Below are 19,694 nucleotides of genomic sequence, written 5' to 3'. Positions count from 1 at the left end.
CCCAGTGCTTCCTCAGCGAGGACCCCCACAGCCACAACCCCGTCAACCATGAGCCTCTAGACCAGGAGCCCCAAGACCAGGCGCCCCTAGACCAGGAGCCTTGGGACCAGGAGCCTTGGGACCAGGAGCCTAGGGACCAGGAGCCTCTAAACCAGGAGCCTCTAAACCAGGAGCCCCAAGACCAGGAGCCTCTAAACCAGGAGCCCCAAGACCAGGAGCCCCTAGACCAGGAGCCCCAAGACCAGGTGCCCCTAGACCAGGAGCCTTGGGACCAGGAGTCTTGGGACCAGGAGCCTTGGGACCAGGAGCCCCTAGACCAGGAGCCTTGGGACCAGGAGCCTCTAGACCAGGAGTCTTGGGACCAGGAGCCTCTAAACCAGGAGCCTCTAGACCAGGAGCCTCTTGTGTTCACCCCAAAATTGAGGAATGACTCTTGTTTCACAACTTTTTGTAAATAAATTTCCTTCAGACTGAAAATGCTTCTCATGATTATCGCTGCAAATAATCCTTGACGAAAAATATTGTTTTGAGGATGAGCTTGATTCTGTGATTAATAGATTACACTTCATGACGCTTCAACAATTTGGGAGCTTTTAAAGTCAAAGTACATATAGTAGTGGCAGTATTTAGGGGGTATCGGTTGGCAATAGTAATGTTCTACTTCTCATATATTGTCGCTGGTAGGGTGGAGGAAATTTTTTTTAACACATTGGATTTGACACTTAATTCAATGTGACTAAACTTTGTGGACTAATATTTGTTTCACACACAACTACTAAAACGGCAAAGATAACAACCAGGTCTATCTGTAATATTTCCCCCCACATGTAATCGCATCAAGAGTTATTGAATGATTTTCATTACAGAGGCTTTGGGACGTCCCCTCAAAGTCAGACGTGCTCATCCACACACACCAACACACACACACACCAACAAACACTGTCCATGCATGTTTCATATTTGCATGCTGTCCAGTTGGTGGGTGGTTATCCTACAATCCTGCTTTGTAACTTGTCGCCAACAGTGAGGCAAATCAAGATGATCTGACACACACAATCACAAATACATACTTTTGCATGGACTCATTTGCGAGGTTTATGTAACGTGTATATATATATAAGCTGTAAGTACAGTTTGAAATTCAGTAGATTTTTTTGTTGGTTTTGTTTTGTTTTGTTTCATTTCCATTATTCTGTTCTGTTGTCGGCGTGCCGGTGAACAAAATCACTCATATGTTGTTTAATATTTAAAAAAAAGCTGCCTGAGGCAGAAAGAAAACCATCACATCCTCTCGACACTTGAAGCAATTATTTGTGTGTGCACCGTGAGTGGATTTCTACCGACCCTGAAGATGATGAAACCACAAACACACACACACACACGCACGCACGCACGCACGCACGCACGCACGCACGCACGCACGCACGCACGCACGCACGCACGCACGCACGCACGCACGCACGCACGCACGCACACACACACACACACACACACACACACACACACACACAGACACACATGCATGCACACACCACAAGTGTCCCACCCCCAGCATCCCTAACTGTGGCTGACACATCAAAGGGCAGTGTCCGAGGAGGGAAGTTAGGGAGGGTCTGGGGAATCATGGGAGACAAAGGAAGCGATTAAGAGATAAGGATCAGTCTAAGATATGACATTTCATCCTGGGCAGATCCGGTAGACACACTCCATTCAAGCGAGGCTATATAGCAACTAAATGGACGAGGGAGGGAAGTAGGAGGGAAGGACCTGGAGGGTTTCTGGCTTCTGGTGCCCCGTGCACCTTCCCCGAACCCACAGTCTGCCTCGAAACACGAGAAAAGATCCTCGAAAGGGACTCGGTTAGCGTGGCACCCTCTCGTCCATTAAATCCACTCCCTGGTAATACTCACACTTCAAAACCTACAGAACAACAAGGAAGGGCAACATCAAAGGGAAGATGCACTATGAACCAAATCCTCTAACTTATGTCCAACAAGCAACCTTTGCAAAAGAACAAAACCTCAAACAGTTGCTGTTTTTCTTCCTGTTTTGTCAGTTCACCGTCAACCTCACTGCCAAAGCATCCGAGGTTCCTTCATTTTTTTTGCTCTTAAATAGTGTTTAGCAACACAAAGGGAGCGAATGGGAAAAAAACGTCCTCATTGTGGGCCTAATTGCCTCGGGGTCGCGTTACATCTCCAGTTTCACGTTGTTGCTTTCAAACTGTAGCCCGCAAGCCCGAGGCACAATCCACCTGCCTCTGAGAGAACCACACAAAGGGTCAGCGTATGAACACAGAGGGAGTCTGTTAGCAAATAAACACAGAGATCTTACTCGGGCCGTGCTCCAGCCAAACACCAGTCGTCTTTTCAGATAGTTATGCACCTGAAAAGAAGACGCTGGCGGTAGCCTGGACTGGCTTCTGTAACTAACCCGAGCAAAACAATGGGCCGTCACCAGATGACACCAGACTGTATGTTGACTGCGAACACGCTGAAAGGAAAATTAGGTTTCGATCGGCAAGAGAAAGGAGGAAAGAGATGGGGCACTTGTACATAAACAGCTTTGTCTAATTACAGGAGACATTTTACAATCGCCCGGTTTACTGGAGGATTCAGAGTTGTGGAAATTGTTAAATGAACTGAGCGATGCTCACTGTTTTACTTGTACTCTTTAATTTGCTGCCATATGTGTAAATAAAGATGAGTTGCATTTTATGGTGTCAATTGTTTTCTATGACAAAAGACAAGAAGGTCAACATTGCAATACATATTCATGTTGGAACTAACAAACTTTTAACTCTTTATAGGGCACCAAATTACCATTTATTTATTTTTTTGCATTTTTTTTATTTTTGTTCATCAACATGATTGCTAAATATTTGACACAACATAATCTGTTATAAAGTGAATGTATTTCACAAATATGAGATTAGATTTTTTTTTTTTTTATTTGTTACAGACATATCAAAACAGAAAAATACAGAGGAAGAAGGAAGACGTATTTAACACATCTTATGAAACTACTTCCTATAAATGCCCATCAGTATAATGTTATTTCCAAGTTGACAATAAAAGTGAGCATTATCAAAGGCTCAAAAGCTAAATGTTTACTTTGGTGAATATATGGAAGTTCATCTACCTGAAAATGGTTCGATAATGTTTGAATGTGTGTGTTTGTGATAGCATTTTATATGCGGTTCAACGTGAAATCACACATAATACATCAAGCATTTGAAAAGTGTTCAGAAAATATAGCTGCAGGAAAGAAATCCAGATATCCAGATACTGTACACCTTCAAAGTGCACATTCACCACAAACAGCACGTATCCCTACATGTGCATCTTGTTAAGTGCAGTACGCCGTGGCTACGATTAAGGGAAGCTAAAATGGAAATAAGAGTGAAAAACCTAACGCAAAACATGTATTCTTTAGTATTCTCAGAATAAATCTCTTGCTGCTCTTATGAAGAATAAGATAAATCATAACTGGGCACCTGCTTTTGTGTTGAACCAAGTTTAACAACAGGGGGGGTAAAAAAAAAGTGAAGTAAACAAGTTTAAAGTCTTTAATTGAAAACGGTGTTGTAAAAGGAACTCGTGAAAATAACACTCCGCAGCCTGTTAAAGACAAGATGTGGATGAAAAGTGTTTGCAGTGAGTTGGCGCAGTGCTGGAGGGCCCAGCCGGCACACCTGTTCGGTGGGAGATGCAAGGCAGGAGCTCTAAATACAGGCCAGAGGAGCGTCGGGGGGCCCGGCTGTGGGGCCAGCCATCTTTTCATTAGCCGTATCTAATGAAACTGCACAGGGCTGGAGGAAGAAAGGCCTACTGCAGGGACACCCTGCCCTGCCCGAAATTACACCAGAGACTCTCCCACAAAAGACGCATTCCGTCCACACAGCGACACCGGCACTTGACACCAAATTTCAAACCCGCAGGTCGTTTCTTCGACAAGTGGAAATTTCCACTGCCGTCCCTTCTCAGGCGGAGGGAGAGAAACGACTGAAGAGGAGGTTTTAATCACATAGTCGGTGTGTAACACCCCACAACCCCCACCATACACACACACACACACACACACACACACACACACACACACGCACACACACGCACACACACACACACACACACACACACTCGATGCCCCCGACCCTCCGTCTCTGCACGCTTTGTTTAGAAACAGTTGTCAAGATGAAAATATCTGATACCCTCTCTAATTGCACAGGCGGCAATTACTGTTCTTAAGCTTTCCTTTAGAGGCCTTCATTGTTTTTCTTTTTAACACGGCCGACGGACCCCGACGACGTTAAATGTCCGACCGCAGCGAGCAACTGCGAACGTGTGACTGCGCCCTCAGAAAGGGCTCACACACATTCACAATCAGAAATTCAAAAGAAACTGAAACTAAAGGTGACTAAATCCATCAAAACTTGGAAAATCTATTATTTTTTCTTCTCACTTTTTTTTGGCCACCTCAATCCAGAAAATGGCAACCAATATGTGAAAATATCCCCTATTTGTGCTATAGCCTACAAAAAAAAAAAAAATTATTAAGAATTAATTAATAATTTCACAAAGGTAAACCTAATACAGTTGGGGGCTGTTTTGATTGAAATTAAAGTATGCCACATGTGATCTTTTCTGGATTACAAACATCTACCAGCTGAAAAAAAATGAAAGAAAAGGCAAAGCACAGACTAGACTACTTCAGGAAGCTGAAGGAAGCCTCCCTCCCTAATCCGTCCATCCATCTTCTGTACCACTTTATCCAATTGCAGGGTCGTGGAACCTTCAGCCATCTAACTATGGGTGAAGGCAGGTTACACCCTGGACAGGACAGCAGTCCATCGCTGGACAAACACGGAGAGACAGAAAATTACACACATTCGCATTCACACCTACGGACAACTTCAGAGGCACCAATCATCCTCAAATGCATGTTTCTGGGGAAAATCCATTGCAGGCAGGACATGCAAAGTCCGTGACATTTTCTCTATGACCTCCTGCTGCACTGTAATTTTCCAAACGTACGGTTTAGAACAGGAAGGACCTGCAGCTTGTGGTGAGGGTGGAAGAGCACATTAAAACCAGAGCACTTCCTCCAATCAAAGACTTTTTAATTGACCAACTCGTCTCCTCTGGGAAGATGCAGACGCTTGAAAACCTCAACAAACAGACAAAAAACACACTTCAATCGACACAATTCTTCCACTGCAATAACCCAAATCCCTCAGTTTTCATTTTATATTCATGTTGAACTGCCGGCTAGAACTACCAAACATGTTGTGCCTCATAATTAATTCTATTCGATTGGTCATGTAATCCAGGGAAGTAACTCGCTCATTCTTAAAATCCAATGTTTCTGTGACTAAACCACAATGTCAAACTTCTTCTTCTTCTGCTTTAATGTGTTTCCACCGTACTGTATGCTTTGTGTGTGTGCGCCTGTGCGTGCGTGCGCTTGCTCAAGTGACCCCGAGGTCAAAGTATTCCGTCGATGACAGCCTTATCCCCTTAAATGCCCCGCGCAGCGTCCCGGCTGCCATGTGCCGATGCCGAGGTGTGCGTGATGAGTGGAGATGAGTCACAGACGGGGGCGAGAGGACGTGTCACACAGATAACCCCCACAGATGGACAGCGGCAGAGGTCTAAGGTTTCAAACCGGAGCGTGTATGTGTGTAAAAATGATATACCCCGCAGAGGAGAATAAGAGGAAGAAAAAAAAAATCTTGTGTGTGTGTTTGAGTGCATGTGAGTGGACGTATGAGGGGGAGAGTGAAACGAGAGGCCCTGACCTCGAGCAGCACTGACATGAGCTTTCATCATGATCGCCCCTCCTGATCCAGGAGAGGATACGCTAACTCGGTATAGTTTGGGACTGCTGCACAGCACAGTCATACCGTGACAATATAAGCACCTGTGATTGTGTTAAAGAAAGAGCATTTTGTGGCCTGTGTCTCCAACAATATCCTCAACAAAACGTGCCGTTTTACTTCAGGCCTCTGGAACCCAGAAGAGAAAATCATGTGTTAAGTATCTGTGAAGTTATTTCACAATATTGAAGGTTTTGGTACAGGTTTGCAATACTTCACTGTATTGTGTAATGTTTCCAGAAACAAATCCATGTTTACCAAACAAACAACAAAAAGCAAACATTGATCTGAACATTTGTCTTTGCAATTTAGCAACCAGCATCACCTTCATTGGCTCGCCTCCTCATTCAAGCTATTCTGCTTTGCATTGAGACATCAAACTTCTGCTGTGCTTCCTCTGATTGTTTAATGTGCTTTTATTTATCTGAACGTTTAACAAAAGCTGCATCACCTAAATAGATCTTTGGTGTGTTTTCTTTTTTTTTTTTGGTCTGACAGCTTCACAGTTCCATGATGATGATTTGATTCATCAACTTCCAACTTGGGAGTTTTATTCAAATCTCCATTTTAATGCTTCTTTTATGTTGTTTTGAAAGGCTTTTGTTCACGAGAAGATTAAATATGTCACAGGATACTTGACTGGATGTGTAAAATGTTCAAAAACGGTGTTGGAGGTAAATAACAGAGGCTCTGTGACATGAAGGATGAAAAGATTGAATAGTTCAGTGTGAACGGATGCCAAACCACAGAGAACAAGAGTCCTTTCTAAATACATCTGCAGTGGTAATTATTGAAATTGCTTGGCTGAGAAAAACATCAAATACCTGCTCGCTGAATGTTGCCAAAGACGTGTTTTTCAGTTTGATGCTGTTGTACTTTGGGCTCTATATTGTTTTTAGACTATAAATCCATATTCACCTCTGAAGAAATAGGTGGACATAAGACAAAGTAAGAAATTCACATTGAGCCATTGAGGCCTGTCATCTCAGTCAAACACACACACGCACACACGCACGCACGCGTGCGTAGCGTTACACAACATGTCGTTTTTGTTTTACCGGTAATTGGTGTGTGAGTTACATCGGGAAAAGAGACGTCTGAACATCAAAAGAAAGGAAATCATTGAAGGACACTGATTCACGTCAGTGTATTAGTCTTTAAACATTTCACATTAGGTTAAAACTTCAGAATAAAACGGTTGAATGATTATCAATAAGATCAAAAAGAAATTTTAAATGACGCGCTGATTGACATTTGTGAAACATCCTCAGTAATTCCCAAAAAATATTTCTTGCATGTATTTAAAACAAGATTGAAGCCCGAAATGCTGATGAGTTGATCTTGTTCAAATAATACTCATGTACATAGACACCCATTAGATTATTACTGGTCATTCCCTTTATAGATATAGATTTATATGGAGGCCTATGTGTGACCCAAGTTATTTTACCAGGAGCTAACTGTTTCACTGTTAATGCTCTTTCTCCTTTAATCTATTTACTTTGGTTACGTTTAAAAATATTGTAATAATGGAATACATAACATTGGTGCAATTTAAATCTGAGTTACAGGTCTGACAATGTTTCTCATGAGAAATCTGCATGTGAATATAATCATCAGCACACAGAGAGCAAACATGACAGTTGGTCTAGTTTATGAATAGAGTTATATATATATATATGTACCAACCACCAAACTAACAACGCTAACAATTTCAAAGAATTTGTCTTTTTTTTCCTTCCAAACTAATTTCTCAAGAGAAGTGGACACAAGTTTGAGACCCGAGCTGAGACATAAATGATACTGCCATGAAAGAGAGCAAACCAGCATTAGCCACATGCTGTCAGGGTTTGGAAAAACAAGCACAACGCATCAGCGAAAGGTTTCATTAGACTTTGTGTTGAGATTGTAGCCATTTTCTGTTGTAATTATAATTTTTTTTTTGTAAATATAGACATTTTCACAATATATATTGTGTGTCACAACAAATAAAAAACTTTAAATTTAATTGTTATTATGACTTGATTTTACTTGTTCCGCCCCTCTTGATGAAACTGAGCTGTGCGTGGCCGAGGAGCTAAACTTTTATACTTTATGAGTAGATGTATTTTTTCAAACCTGGTTTTTTTATTTATTTTTTTATTGTTTTAGTAGCCTGATTAGGTGTAATTTAACATCCCGATCACCCTCCCATATACAAGGAGTCAGATTGGGGAGAATTTAGAACAAAAATATGTGAAACTGGAAAAAATCAGCAGAACAAAGAGGATGGAGTTGTCAGGAGAAAATCCCTGAAAACGGATAAATTGTAAAATACAAACAGGTCGATATTAGAGAAATATTTTCAATAAAAAGAGCACAAAATGTTTAGAATTGAGTGATGAAGACACACATCAGACAGGAAAAGATTATATATTTTTTTGTATTGTTTGTTTATAATGCTGCACTTTTTATAAAGCTAAACATTTGAGACAATTGTCTTTCTTGTATTTTTAAGCTAATTGTTAGTGGTGGACTTACCTGTGAGGCTGATTTTCCAAGCAATGCACGCAACATTCACGTCTGGTAACTCAGGGACGTTCTCGCTCTAGACGTTTGGAGCGGTCCCACTAAATAACCAAGGCCGTGCAGACGAGGATCATCTCCTTTTGTCCCTGCGAGGAAGTTTACTGTCTGTAAACACTTGGCTGACTTTACGGTGGAACGTCCAAATAAAAAGCTTTTTGAAGACTTCAACCACTCAATTAGTCGAGCAGTGTCAATAGACCTGCTGCGTAATGACTCACCTGTAATTGCGTGAGAACGAGTGTTTACAGGAGACTGAGTGGCACGTCACATAGGAATGACGAAGCCCTCAATCTCTTTTTAAGGACTCATTCTGTAATTGGCCCTCCTCGTCTCCCCTCCGTCACATCCCTCGGGGTCACGCACACAAGATGAAGGCTCCAGCTTTCCCTCCACTTAATGTAAACTTCGAACGGCTCGACTTGGAGCAAGGAGGTGGTAAACTAAACTCACTGGACGTAAACATCTCTTTCTGGGCCTTTTAATAAACATGCATCCTCTTCTTACTTTAAATAGGGCAGTGGGATAATGAACAGGCAAGACAATTACCATAACTAGCTGATGTTATCTCAACTTCAGGAGATCAGTTGAAATGTTGTAATTGCACTGTCAAGCTGCTGGAAAAACACCCCCCTTCATCCCACACACACACACACACACACACACACACACACACACACACACACACACACACACACACACACACACACACACACACACACACACACACACACACACACACACACACACGCGCGCGCCTGTGTGTATATATGTGCCTTCCAGCCTCCCGCAGCCCCTTCTTCTCCGCCTTCAGCCACTTCAAAATGAAATTCTTCTCCAGCTTCCCCTCCTTTAGGAGTCACCCCTTTTTGATGCTGATATGCAGGCATCAAAGGGAAGACCAGCGGCAACGAGAGGGCCCGAGGGCCTGTGCAGGCTCCACAAGGAAAAGCTTGTTTTTTAGTTGTTTGTAAATTAATGAAATTAACGTCCGAAGGAATACTTTTGATTGTGCTTTAGTTTTATATATGTATAATATGACGTTTTTAAAAAAAAATTTCTTCACGGTACATCTAATTTAGTTTTGTGTATAGAAAAAAACTAAATCGGCTATAACGTGGCTCCAATTTGTTTTTTCTATGCTGGATTTTAAACTGGTGTCCAGTGGATGTCCACTGGATCGTGAGACATACTCATGTACGTGGCGCTCACCGCGAGACAATGCACAGCCAACGTCCCCCGACAGTTCAAAGGAGTCGCTCTCTCTAAACATTATCATATAATTTGGGCCAGCCGTCGGCTTGTAAATAAGTGATGTAGAAGCCTATTGTGTGATGGGGCACAGGTTGGAGACAGGCGTCTTTGCTCTGCCGGCATGAGCCGCCGAAGACAAAGGCAGGAGACAGAGCGTCTAACCTTTGATTCTTCAGAAGACTCAGCCGCCTCGTATGAAGGCAGGACGCATCAGCCACAATCATGCCCCCGATGTGGGGACGTCAGGAACAATAGAATCACTCTCACACAGGCTGGCAGAACAACCCACCCCGACTGCAATTGGATTAGTGAGTATCCGACCACCACATGTTAGCCTAATTGACGTAAAAGTGAAATTTGAGAACAATAAGGCCCGAACCCAAAGGCCGGCTTGCTTTGAAATTGCATACCGCTTCTGTGGGAGCTTCTTTCATTAAAAATTATATTATACTATTGAAAAAGAGTGAGAGCATGACCACTGCTCTCTCATTTCCTTTGATGAAATGTGATCCATTCGAAGCTGTTGGATATGAAGACCAAAGATTTGTTTATTTGGGAAAGACAGAAACAACGGATTTCTCTGCTTGTCTCTTTCCTCAAGTAGGAATTGATTTGAAAACAATAAAAATGCCAGCAATCTGTGTTTCATCTTTATCTTTGAATTCAAATTCATGCTTTAAATTTAATAAAGATTTGTCACCTTTTACGTTCCTGATTGTATTTATGAGATATCTCTCATTCTAAGGGACTTTAGTATTTAAATGATCACAGTAAACTACTGAATTTCAGCTATTGTCGTTCACCAGATTCTTTTGTTGCGACAAAACTCAAAGGCTTCGTTTCAAGTTAAAAGTAGTTATTTTTTTGTTTTCATTTCAGAAAAATTTGCCAATGACATGGCAGCATTTTGAAAAACAATCGAATGGAGCATTTTTGAAACAATTCCCACCTTGGGAGCCGTTTTCAAAAATGTGTTTTCAGTGGCTCCAAGCACCGCTGTCATGTACAAGAACCCCCAAAACACTAAAGCTTTCCGTTTTCACTTGAAAACCTCAAATAAAGAAAGGGTGCATTTTGTGATGTGATTGTATGTGTTATTAGAAGCAATTAATGTTTTATTTTTTTCCGTATATAAAATGAAAGCAATAAATATTACCAGTAAATAAACTTTACTTTTTTAGTGTTTTTTTTTTCTTACTATTTTCTCAATAAAAAAAAACCTTATACAATCTAATGTACATTATGAAAAGTTGTACAGCTTTTTCATGTTTAAAATAAGGACTCAATTTATTTTTAATATGTAGATATAAATATATATATTTGTCAAAATAAATGATCATACTGTCAAAGAAACAATAAAAGTGAGACAAACATACACCTCATAAAAGTTATAAATAAGGGTCCATGTGAACATTTTTTGGAAGTAAAGACCTTCTGCTTCGTTATAGCGTTCATGTTTTTTTTTTTTCTTTTTCTTTTCAAGTTGCCAGTCCAAGTCCATCTTTCTCGCGTGCTAGCGGCAGCCGCAGCCTTCAACTACCATCTCCTGGTAGTTTTTCAGGACCACCTTGTCATGTTCGTCCAGGTAGAGCATGGAGATGGCGCTGAGCTCTGTTGGCACGCAGCAGGCCTTGGGAATGTTGTTGTTCACAGAATTGACCAGTGTCTGAACAATGGCGTGGTTGGTTGAGTTCAGATGATCTGCCAGAGGAAACGGGCATTCCCCGTGGCAGTAATAGGCCTGGTAACCAGGGGGCGCCACTATCCAGTCGTTCCAGCCCACGTCGCTGAAGTCCACGTACAGCGCGTGGCGCCGACAATTGCGGTTGCGTTTGCGCCCACGCTGCTTGGGGCTGCGCTTGGTCCGGCGGGTCAGCGGGTGACCCTTCCCGTCGTGACCGAAGGTGACCAGGAGAGGGCGTAGCTGTTCCCAGTCCTCGGCCGACGTCTGATGCAGCGAGCGGCTGATGCGCACGTGTCGGCCCTGGTGGCGCGGAGTCTGGTTGAGGTGCAGAACCTCCACGGCCAGTCCATAATTAGGGAGGCGCTCACGAGTCCAGCGCAGCACGGCCGGGCTGACGTCGAAGCTCTCCCAGCGCGACGTGTTGTGCTGCACCAGCCGCGTGTCCAGAAGCTGTGTGATGAGGTGCCCCGGCCGCGGCGGTTTCAACACCTCGTACACGTTTATCCGGTGAAGCCTCTGGTCGTCTGAGAAGGTGTCGGCGATGGCCTCATCGATCTGGTGCCGGTAGAGCCTTAGCTCCGCAGACGACAGCAGCTCGTCTTCGGGGATGCTGCTCAGGTTGAACAGGAAGCGAAGGGGCGCCGGTTCTCCATCGTCCAGCTCATGCACCCTCTCCATATGCTCTGAAAACAAACGAGAGGAACAATCTTTGTTGAAGTCAACCATTCAATCAAGCTCAGAATGCGTAAAGTCAACTAATGCAATGTGTACAAAGTAAACAAAATGACCAGATATGAAGTTTCCGTGGCGATATCTTGAGTTCGATCCTTCCTAACCTCGCACTTCAATTGACATGAAGGAATGTGCATGCACACTTTTTGAGGCCTCTTGGGTATTTAGGAATATAAATATATATCGTCCATGCTTCCTTATCTATCTTTAAGGATTACCCTTCCCGTCTCTCAATGCCTTTCTCTGGGCACTTTGCTGAAACATGCATTACAAGGAGGGTGGTGATTAACGTACCACAGCTACAGTATAAACACAGTGGAGGCTCCCTGTTCCACGCATAGTCTGCAGATTTCTGGCAAGATCACCATTGTTGGGGAAAGGAATGTTGTGTCTACTATTTTCCTGCTCAATCCATCCCTGTTATTTCACACCCAGGCCCTAATCTTGCCCAGGTGGTTCTCATTATTAAAACCTGCTGTGTTTTTGATTAGCTCTGCAGTTTGTTCACTTAAGACATTTATCATTTTCATCATGAATAATCATTAAGCAGTCAGACAATACAGTAGAATCTCATTTATCCGAAGCCCACGGGAACAAAGGTATTTTGAGGAAACGCAGTGCATTGAAACCTCAACCGAAGTTTATTCCAATTTTTTTTTTTTTATTGACTATATTTAATCTGTCTCCGTAGTTTGACACCTGAAATTTATGACAAACTAAAGAGGTTGCCACCTGTTGCATCCAGTCAATGAAAACCACAGCCGTCTTTCACACAAGATGAACGGTCTTGTGGTTCACTTTGCCCGTAAGCATGTCTCCTCACCTAACTGACCATCTGCCGCGGCCTTATACCTCCCCGTGTTTTGGACGGATCAGTCAACTGAGTCACACTATTGCACAATGGTGCTTCCATGAAAGCGCGCACTCCCACCCAAAAGGCTTCAAAGCATGTTATTAACATAGTTTAGCAGAGGAGAAGGAGGGTAAAATGCATGTAGAAAGGAGTACAAACACACACACACACACACACACACACACACACACACACACACACACACACACACACACACACACACACGCGCACACATGCGCACACACACACATTGCATCACGGGGAGAAGTGACTCCTCCAGCGGTGTTTCTTCCCCGCCAGCCTTGGTGGACTGCCGTGTTGGTGTATGTCGGGGTGTGCTACCACTAGCAGTGTTTTTGACAAGCCCCATTACGGCTGACTCATCCCTCCCTCCTCACTCCTCCCCCTAAGGGCGGACATGTTCTGTAGCCCTAAAAGTTTTCCCAGTCCTCCGCGCACACAATCAATCCGTCACTCGCAGACTCCTGCGCATTATCTCCGCGTCTCACTGCCAACGTAAAATATTGTTTCAAACGTTTAATGCTTAACGCCATGTTTCCGAACTCAACTTACATTCAGCAGATCGGTCAACCTGGGCTCTCTCCAAGTCTAATTGAAACCTCTGCATTTGCTGCTAAAACCAAGCAAGTCACAATAAACAGAAAGCCTTCTCGCGTTCCAGTCTTTCTATCACGCCGACTTCTGAGACTGTTTTTCCATCTTGCCGGAGAGCTGCTCTCAGCACCCACATTGTTGGCAGAAGGGGCTTTATTTAGAAGGCTGCAGAGTAGCATTAAAGATAATTGCACGTTGAGGACGTTCTGCGAGAAGAGCGCTCCTTATAAACTGGAGACATGAGAGACGAGCACACTCAAAGTCCAGGCCAAGAACAGGCTTTTTTAAGCCCCGTTGTGCTGGGTGGGGTGAGAAGTGTAAGTCCGTAATATGAAGGTATGCTTTTCCTTCAGCTGCTAACCAAACACGCAGAGCTTTGTCAAATTAGGCTCTTGAGAGCTTGTCTAGCAGAATTTTTTTTTGTCCCTCTGTAGAAACTGTCTTGTGACCACATCCTCGGATTCTTTGGTTATGGTGAGATGGGTGGAGCACTCTTACAATCATGTTTCAAGGGATGTAGGAAATGCTCTTTTCTCCCTCGCCCATGCTAATGCATTACACTACTACCAAAATTATTGGAATGCCTGGCAACAGTGACTCGAAGTATGGTGTAATGTTTGGTGCTGACATTTGCATTTATCATCTCTAATCCCACTGATGACAACATATGCCTTTTGTTTTTCTTCCCCCTACTTCACGTCATTCAAACGGTCTCTCTTACCTTCATGGTGGAAGCCCCTCACAGTGTTGGCTCGGCTCGCCGACCTCTCTGGGTACTCGAAAGCAATGTCGTGCGCTCCGACCTCCTCGGCCTCCCCAGACTGCAGCCGATAGAGGTCCAGCAGGTAGCGGGGGACGGCGGCAGAGCGGCTGGGCCGGGGCCGCCTTTTGAGGCCAAACATGTGCAGCAGCGTGGCCTCAAAGTCCCGCAACAGTTCATGGCTCTGAGCGGCCGAACGACCCTGCAGGCCAGGTACTTTCTTCTTCCCTTCTTCAGGTATCAGACTAGCATGGTTGCTCTCTCCCAGCAGGACTTGGCATATTAAAATGACCATCAGCATTCGATTACCAGGAATCATGATGTCTCTGTTGGGCGCAGCGGATGGAACAGAGAGATACGAGATTAGAAAAGGACAGAGCAGAGAAAAAAAAAAGGAAAGAAAAAAGATTGGAAAGAAAAGGAGTTATTGTAACATTTCTAGTATTTTATCAGCTTCATTCTTCGATCTAAATGTTCCCTCTGAAGGCGGACTAATTAGCTTCTACAATCCAGTCTGCCTTGTTTACAGTAAAGTGGTCCTCAATCAGATAGGCCGCTGGCAGTTTATCTTTGGTGACATCCGCCAAAGGTAAACAGCTGGTTCAAGAACCTCACATTTTTTTAATGGAATCTGAGGACCATTCCTCCTCGCTCCCTCCTATTCCCCCTTGTGTCCTCCACTATGATTAAACAAATAAAAGAGGCAGCCCTGGGGTCGGAGCAAATTCTTAACTCGATAAGGAGCCTCGGTCCCTCACAGTCTGCTCCAACGAGCCGTGGGGCAAACAAGCCCTGGACTTAACGTCACACGTTGCCTTTCGCAACAACCCCACAGGTACTTTCCGTTCAAATTTGAATAAAAGCACCATGAATGAGTGACTTAGTGGCAAATGCAAAGTGTCACATGCCACAAAATTGAAGCGGTATGGTCCACTTACTTACCGACAGAAAATAAAGCATGGGAAAACAGTCCATGTTTGTTGGGAGCGGGCAATGGACACGTTCTTCCAGAAAATTTTAGGTGGTGTTGGGCGGCTGCAGGTAAACGTTGGAGTGACCCTGTTCCTGGAAGATAAGGCAAAAATGAGAGGGGAATTAAAGAGGTTGTTAGGTGTTATTTTCTCGAACAGCAGCACACCAGAATGCACGTATGCTTGTCAGCTTGAGTGTGCATGAGCGAGGGAGAGAGACAGAGACAGAGACGGAGATGGAGACAGAGACAGAGACGGAGAGAGACCAAGTGTCTCTTTAAGGCTTATCATTTTGGCTCGTGGGTAAGCTAGCTATTTGCTGTAACTGGAATGTAAGGAGGTATGTGCCACAACACAGACAGCAGATCCCAAATGCTTCACACTCGGCTCAGACAAAAAAAAAAAAAAACACACCTCATTTATTATTGTTTTTTTAATTACCAGGAACACAAATATTTTACCAAAAGTAAAGGAAACTGCTACTTTTAAAAGAAAATAATGCATGAAATACACAAAGACAGATACAGTGATTCTGTTCATGAAATGTTCTTTACCTAAAAAGAAAATAGATGATTTTATTCGGCATACGTCCCTTATAGCAGCTTCTTTGTGGAAGAACTCATGCTGATGATCGAACTTTTGCATTTGACTGCCATCATGGGATAAGACATACCTTCTTCTCTGACGCAGTGTAATGTGATTGCAATGAATCCTCAGTACAAAGAATATTTTATTCATAGGTGCTCCAGATGATCATTTTAACTAACATATTGATGTTTTAAGAGCAGTTTCTCCAGACAAACTCGCTCTTGAAAAACAAGAGCGATGAGTCCAGCTTTTACAGTCATCTTGTCCTCAGCTGAACAAGCACAGCAATATGGCTCTAATGATTCCGATTTCACCCCCCATTTGAAGTGTTAAATGCCGCTGGATTGCACTACTAAATGTGACTGAATTCCTGAGTCAAAACAACAACGGCACCATGGCAGATTGTTCAGCTCCAGAGAGACATCTTTTTAGAACTGGTGTCACTGGAGAGCTGCACCATATTGATTTTAGTGTGTGAGTACATGCATGTCTCTGTAATATACAGCTTGTGTGTGTTTCAGTGTGTGAGGCTGCATGTCTTTTTATCTGTGCGATTATATCTGCCCCTGCATGGCTCACTGTACGTGCAATCAAGGATCTCTTTCCTAACAGCATTAGGCTTTGACCTCCAATTGACCCTCCTTTCTCGGTCATGACACTGGATCCAGTGTGTGTGTGTGTGTGTGTGTGTGTGTGTGTGTGTGTGTGTGTGTGTGTGTGTGTGTGTGCGTGCATGTGCGTGTGTGCGTTTGTGTGAAAAGGGCGATGTGCAACGTGCATGAGATGAATGGCATGCTTGCGCCAGTGTGCGCGCCCATAGGCGTGCACGAGCGTGTGCCACCACTCGCATGTTCGTGAGAACTGTGGCAAAGAGAGGAGAGTTCAGAACATGATCAGCTCTATTACTCATGGGGAGGGGGGGGGGTAAAATGTGTGTGTGTGTGTGTGTGTGTGTGTGTGTGTGTGTGTGTGTGTGTGTGTGTGTGTGTGTGTGTGTGTGTGTGTGTGTGTGTGTGTGCACGCGCGCATCCCTGACAACAAACGTTCATTGTACAGAGAGGGCCTCTCCCATGATTACAGGGATTCATAGCACTCAAAAACACTGACCATACAGAACATCTTGTAACTGTAACCAGCCACTGACAAAGCTGCAGGCTAAATCAGACAGGCGCTCAAAGTGGCGTGATGATGGTGAAAGAAAATGTAAGGTGGGCAGGCAGGAACTAACTTTCAACTCGGGGTGAAAATATATGTGTTGGATTCAAAACTCTTTTGAATTGGTGAGCTGTAATCTCCACTTCCATATTGGAAAATGTGTGTGAAAGTATCAAACACTCAAACATCGGAACCGAGCGGAAAAAGACACCCAAAAAAGCTTTTTTGTTGCAGGAGCAAATGCAGACCAGGGAGCAAATGCAGACCGGGGTGCAATTAGGCCGCATGTAGTCATTTGCCCCTGGCTTCGCTCGATCCCCCTTGGCCTCTTTCTCCCCTCTGTCTCTTTTTGACCAGAGATAATGTGATCAGACTCTGCACATGGCTCTTCAGATGTGTTTTCTGAGGAATTTGACAGTGATGGTGGGAGGGAAGACGAAAATGAGGGAGGGAGTGAGTGCAACAGGTTACCACAGGAACAGATCTATGGCCTGATTTTATCATTCCAGATGCCTGTCATTAGTTTGCCAATAGCCTACATTTAATGTTGTGAGTGTGTGTAGTGTTGATGGGACATTTTTTCTTTCTATATATTCTATTGATTAATTAAAATTCCCTGTGTAAATTTAGCTGTACGCATTAAACGTTTTTTTCTGTAATGGAGAAAATTAGGATTTAACTTATGCTGGAGGAAACTGAAGTTGTGACTTTACAATTTCACTGGAGTCAAACACTGACCTGCTGATTTGGTTTTGTATTGTGCTCCAGTGGGAAAACACAACAAGCCATTCAAATGGAAAAGATTTTGTGAGCTGTGGCAGGCCAAACTTGAAAATCAAGAAATTCATTAAGATCTGCCTTTCCTGAGAACATACGCACCTATTTGTACTATTTAGTTTCAATAAAACCACACACAAAACGTTATTGGTGATGTCAAGTGGCTTCTAGTTCCCATGAGTTTTATGTAAAAGTATCATCTCACCAAAAAAAAGAAGAAAAAATTACACAAATTGACATCAAACACGTCAACACCTGAGCCAACATTTTCCCGAAACTTGCCAAAATTCTAAACCTGTCTTTGAAACATAATTGCTATATAATTACATGGGAATAAAATGCGTTTTGTTGCGTCAAAGTTTGGAGCGTGTTCACCCGGTGAGAGACAGCGGAGCAATGTGAGTTGCAAAGTAGATTTTGTGCCAAAGACGCCATGCGCCAGCAGGACGCGAAATGTTTTCTCTGCTGCAGTTTCACGGAGATTAAATGACACAATTTCACTTTGTAATCACTTGTTACGAGCAGGTGAAAACACGCGTAGCATGTAACTCGTCTTATTACAAACCGGACTAACATCTGTAATTCATGACAACCGTCATGTAATGGTTTGGCACTTGTCATGACGGGTGAGAAATGTAGTCACATTAAATTGGCAATAATTACGCACGGAATAATATGAAATAACTGAAATTTACAGTGTGTGGATTTCACATTAAGAAACCGATCTTTCATTTCTTTTTCTCGAAGCTCTGTCATCCCCCCCCCCCCCCCCCCCCCCCCCCCCCCCCCCCCCCCCCCCCCCCCCCCCCCCCCCCCCCCCCCCCCCCCCCCCCCCCCCCCCCCCCCCCCCCATCATATTGGGATGGCACATAATACAGGTGTTTTTTTCCACGTATTGGGAAAAATTGCAAATATTTATCGTGTGAATATTTAAAGTATACAGAAGAAAAAAAAGGACAGCGCATTGAAATCGGACCCTCTGTTTAGAAATGACCTCACTATCTTGGTTTGTCATTGCTCAAGTCTCGGGCTCAAAACGCTTTAACCCTTTTACATGCTTGACCGAGATCAAGATTCATCTCAAAGCGCACTTGGTGTTGTTTCTGCGTCACTTCGTTACGCGTAAACTCTGCATTTTCACCGGTAACGCTGCCCAGAATCTCGGTTGCGTCGGCAAAACTCGCATATAAAGTCACACAAAAGGTTAAAAAAAACAAAACAACAACAACCAAAACAAAACAAATTGCTGTTTCTGTGGTGTGTAACATATTAAAGTTTGTAAAAGGTCCAGCGCAGATAAAGTGTGTGAAGTGTCAGTGCGCTTACCATCAGTGGAGGTACAGGTATCCTCGAATGAAGTGAATTACTAAGGTGTAACTGACTCCAGGCGTAACGCCGAAAAAAAACAAAAAAACGCCGAAATGAGCCTTAAAGGAGAAGCTGGATGCCTTTTAGACTCATTAATCCTTCCGCGACACCTCTCGGCGGACTGTGTGGAGGAGAAGGCCGGCCGCTCGGGCTCTGCAGCGGGGGTTTCCTTCCTATCCGTCTCCACAACAGATCGCAGGAGCGGGCGCTGCGCAGAAGACGGTCAGGTTTTCCGAATGATCCAGCATCTATGGCCCCTTGCAGTTTTTATGTGTCCGCCCAATTTACCCTCCCTGCCTCCTCCTCCTCCTCCTCCTCCTCCTCCTTCTCCTCCGCCCTCCCTGACCCCCACCTACCTCATCCGTCTCAAACACCTTGGATAACCCCCCCCCCCCCCCCCCCCCCTCTCCTGCTCTTCCACTTCAAATAAAGAAACCTCACCGTGCGTGGATTTTTTTTCCCCCCCTCCCTATTTATTATTTCAAATTTTGCCATTT

At 43.8% G+C, this 19,694-nt stretch overlaps 1 protein-coding gene across 1 annotated transcript; it reads right to left on the bottom strand.

The window, feature by feature from the left end:
• Positions 1-10,126: 10,126 nt before the first annotated feature.
• bmp4 (bone morphogenetic protein 4) lies at positions 10,127-19,417 on the bottom strand. Its single transcript, XM_080512258.1, has 4 exons — positions 19,156-19,417; positions 15,281-15,403; positions 14,300-14,664; positions 10,127-12,061 (listed from the first exon to the last, which is right to left on the bottom strand). Exons 3-4 carry the CDS (start codon positions 14,655-14,657, stop codon positions 11,208-11,210), a joined length of 1,212 nt encoding a protein of 403 aa, XP_080368384.1. The 5' UTR covers positions 14,658-14,664; positions 15,281-15,403; positions 19,156-19,417; the 3' UTR covers positions 10,127-11,207.
• Between the last annotated feature and the right edge of the window lie 277 nt (positions 19,418-19,694).

Source organism: Blennius ocellaris, assembly GCF_963422515.1.
Source record: "Blennius ocellaris genome assembly, chromosome: 17".
Classification (NCBI taxonomy): Eukaryota; Metazoa; Chordata; class Actinopteri; order Blenniiformes; family Blenniidae; genus Blennius; species Blennius ocellaris.
Note: the sequence above shows the minus strand (reverse complement) of the source record. Positions and strands in the feature narration are given on the sequence as shown.

Coding starts and splice junctions, on each gene's coding strand:
- bmp4 (XM_080512258.1), bottom strand. CDS start 14,657: ATGATTCCTGGTAATCGAATGCTGATGGTCATTTTAATATGCCAAGTC. Junction 12,062..14,299: donor GAGGGGCTTCCACCATGAAG/GTAAGAGAGACC, acceptor GTTTGTTTTCAG/AGCATATGGAGAGGGTGCAT.